Here is a 2621-nt window from a genome sequence, read left to right as displayed (position 1 = left end):
AGATTTTTTAGTTATGATAGTCTTTTAGTAAGTGAGCATTGTGACACCCTATCTTTTCAAAGTGATCAAGCCGATTCGATGAATTTTGTAGAATATGCATGTATTATCGCACATTGATGATTACAACAACAAATACTGATTGATTTTTAAAATAACAATGCAGCTCACATACAATTGTAAATAGTTGTAAATATTTGTTTTGCGCGATTGTCACATCATTGGTGGTAGTAGAGCAAAATTGATGGTGGTGGCAGATCATAATTACAAGTTTCCTCTTCAACCAAGCCATTTTCGTCCAAAGTACCTTTTAAATTTAATTTACTGCCGCATTGAAGCTAAATACACACAAATTCAAAAGCATATACTCACTAAAATTTGCAAAAATTCGAAAGCAAAAAAAAAGGCCTATATTTCTTTACCCTATTCGATAATTTCCGCCACACGTAGCTACCGGCATGATGGTTATACAATTGCTTGTATTTGCATTGTATATCATAAATGGTATCCTCATCGCACACCTTCATCAGCTGTGTGGTGCCGGTGAGTGTATTGATGATGCGTACGCGCCGATCACGCCTCGTCAAGCGGCCGATGTGATACATTGGATCCTGACTCCACAGTTTGCCCTTTGTCTTGCACATTTCGCTGAGCGCCGTTTCTAGGATAGGTGGAAAGAGTAGACGCGGCCGGCCGGTTACTGGCGCAGCTTCGGTTTTGGGCATTAGTGTCTCCTCGAAGAAATGCGAAAGATCCTTGCCACCGAAGGCGAGTAAATATTCCAGATTCTTGTTGAAAGATACATACATATATGTAATTGAGATGCCACATTTCTATTGCACTATTCACTGCTGTTTTAACTGTTACTTACGCTATTCCAGTGATCGTAGCGATCTTTCATAAGCGGCGTCAGATTTAGCACATTGCCGTGCAACACAACCCAGAAATCATCTTTTTTGTTGTGCAACACCACTTCGTCGAATAAGTAATAGCGCATTTTGTTCGATTTGGCAAAATATGTATTAAGTTGATTTGTCTATTTAGATTCAAATGTATGAATTTTTGATTTTTTTTCTTGAAAAAAAAAATTCTGAAGTGTAAAAAATAACTAATGAAAATTTGAAGTGCTTTAAGCAAGGCGAATTCATACAAGGTGGTGGTTACCGAGGCAAGGCGAGTCATAATTACCAAATTTAATATTTTGTCGTACATTTTTTGCCTTGTGATTGTCATCGAGCGTATAATTTGTTAGTGTAGTTTTTATATTTTTGTGCTAACTCATGTCCGAAAACAAAATTAATTTGGAAACTCAACTAATTTATCAGGTGGTCCATTTTGAAATACCTTTATCTGAGGCACTTTAGCTTTCATAAATAAGACTTTAGATTTAACGTGGAACATTCTATCGTTATAATCAAAGTAGGACTTATTCGAAAACAAAGCCCCTGCAGAAAAGCAAAATTTAAAGAATTCTCGAAGCATCTTAATTGAAATTCAATAACCTATTCTTAAGTACACAAAATAATAAAAATTCTATTCAACATTTTATCTACAACGTCTCTGCTTAGTACATTGAACTCTACGCATAGTCAATAATTTGGTTTGCAAATGTAAACAAATGCGCTCCATTGCAAGCACGTCAACATACATACATACATACGTACATGTGTAAAAGTAAATAAATATAGACATCCAGCTCGTTGCAGCGAGTGCATTTGTGAAGCTACATATTTTATACTACCTGCTGTTGACTTTGTTAAGATTTCAGCGCAAAAATATTCACACGACGCTTTTGTTGGTAAATAGTAATAAAAATTCGAAATGCTAATGGCACAACGGCAGCAACAACAACAACAACAACATAGCCAGAAGCGATGCAACAACACGCATGCATACATTACAGGCAACAACAAAGCAAGCAAAAGTAAACAAAGGCTGCGAGGTAACGCAACGACTGACTGCCTTTTCGCGGCTCCCTCCTCCTGCTGCTGCTGCGCAAAACCCAAACAAATCAAAAGACTTAGGGCAGCAACTTGTTCGCGCGCGCGCGCGCATACGCGAAACAAGTTTAACAGCGTGTTTCGTTTTTTTTTTTGTTTTCGGTTTTGAAACTGTATTGAATTTCATTTGATTTGTCTTCGTCTGCGTTGTGCGCTGCGCTGTCGAGGGCGTAGTTAGTTCTGTATGTTTGCGCTGCTCCGCTTAAATGTGGACACATATTGGCGCGCATATTAAAAAAAAAAGTGCCTTTGTACTTATTGTTTATCTCTATCCTTTCCCATAACCCGGTGGAGTATGGAATGAAAGCTGAATAGTTTTGAATGTAGTTACAGTCGTTGCAGAAGAGTAAGCCGAGTAGTTTCTTGTTGAAAGCTCCGGATACCTTCAGCCTCCATAATGAAAGCTAAAGGAATCTTGATAAAAATATACCTAAATCAAATTCAATTAGGCAATTTAGATAAATGTCACAATTTGTGTGTCAGACGGAATAGATTTAAAAACTTTTTCTTTTGAAAATATTTGGAGGAGTGTTGTCACCCGTGAATTTAATTAAATTATGCACAAGGTTTTAAAATATAAGTGTCGACCAAAATAGCTTTAGCGTTCTTTAGTTTGAACATTTA

General features: G+C 37.0%; 1 protein-coding gene across 1 annotated transcript; it reads right to left on the bottom strand.

The window, feature by feature from the left end:
* Nucleotides 1-215: 215 nt before the first annotated feature.
* On the bottom strand, nucleotides 216-994 carry LOC118741744 (cytochrome b5 domain-containing protein 1-like). The gene is made up of 3 exons (XM_036473717.1): nucleotides 869-994; nucleotides 406-785; nucleotides 216-321 (listed from the first exon to the last, which is right to left on the bottom strand). Exons 1-3 carry the CDS (start codon nucleotides 992-994, stop codon nucleotides 216-218), a joined length of 612 nt encoding a protein of 203 aa, XP_036329610.1.
* Between the last annotated feature and the right edge of the window lie 1627 nt (nucleotides 995-2621).

The sequence above is a fragment of the Rhagoletis pomonella genome, unplaced genomic scaffold, assembly GCF_013731165.1.
Source record: "Rhagoletis pomonella isolate Grant_MI unplaced genomic scaffold, Rhpom_1.0 Rhpom_scaffold_00006, whole genome shotgun sequence".
NCBI classification, from domain to species: domain Eukaryota; kingdom Metazoa; phylum Arthropoda; class Insecta; order Diptera; family Tephritidae; genus Rhagoletis; species Rhagoletis pomonella.
Note: the sequence above shows the minus strand (reverse complement) of the source record. Positions and strands in the feature narration are given on the sequence as shown.

Excerpts from the sequence above, each read along its gene's own strand:
- LOC118741744 (XM_036473717.1), bottom strand. The coding sequence starts at position 994 with ATGCGCTATTACTTATTCGACGAAGTGGTGTTGCACAACAAAAAAGAT. Across the intron at positions 786-868 it reads GCTACGATCACTGGAATAGC|AATCTGGAATATTTACTCGC; the intron begins GTAAGTAACAGT and ends TCTTTCAACAAG. Across the intron at positions 322-405 it reads AATAGGGTAAAGAAATATAG|TAAATTAAATTTAAAAGGTA; the intron begins GCCTTTTTTTTT and ends TCAATGCGGCAG.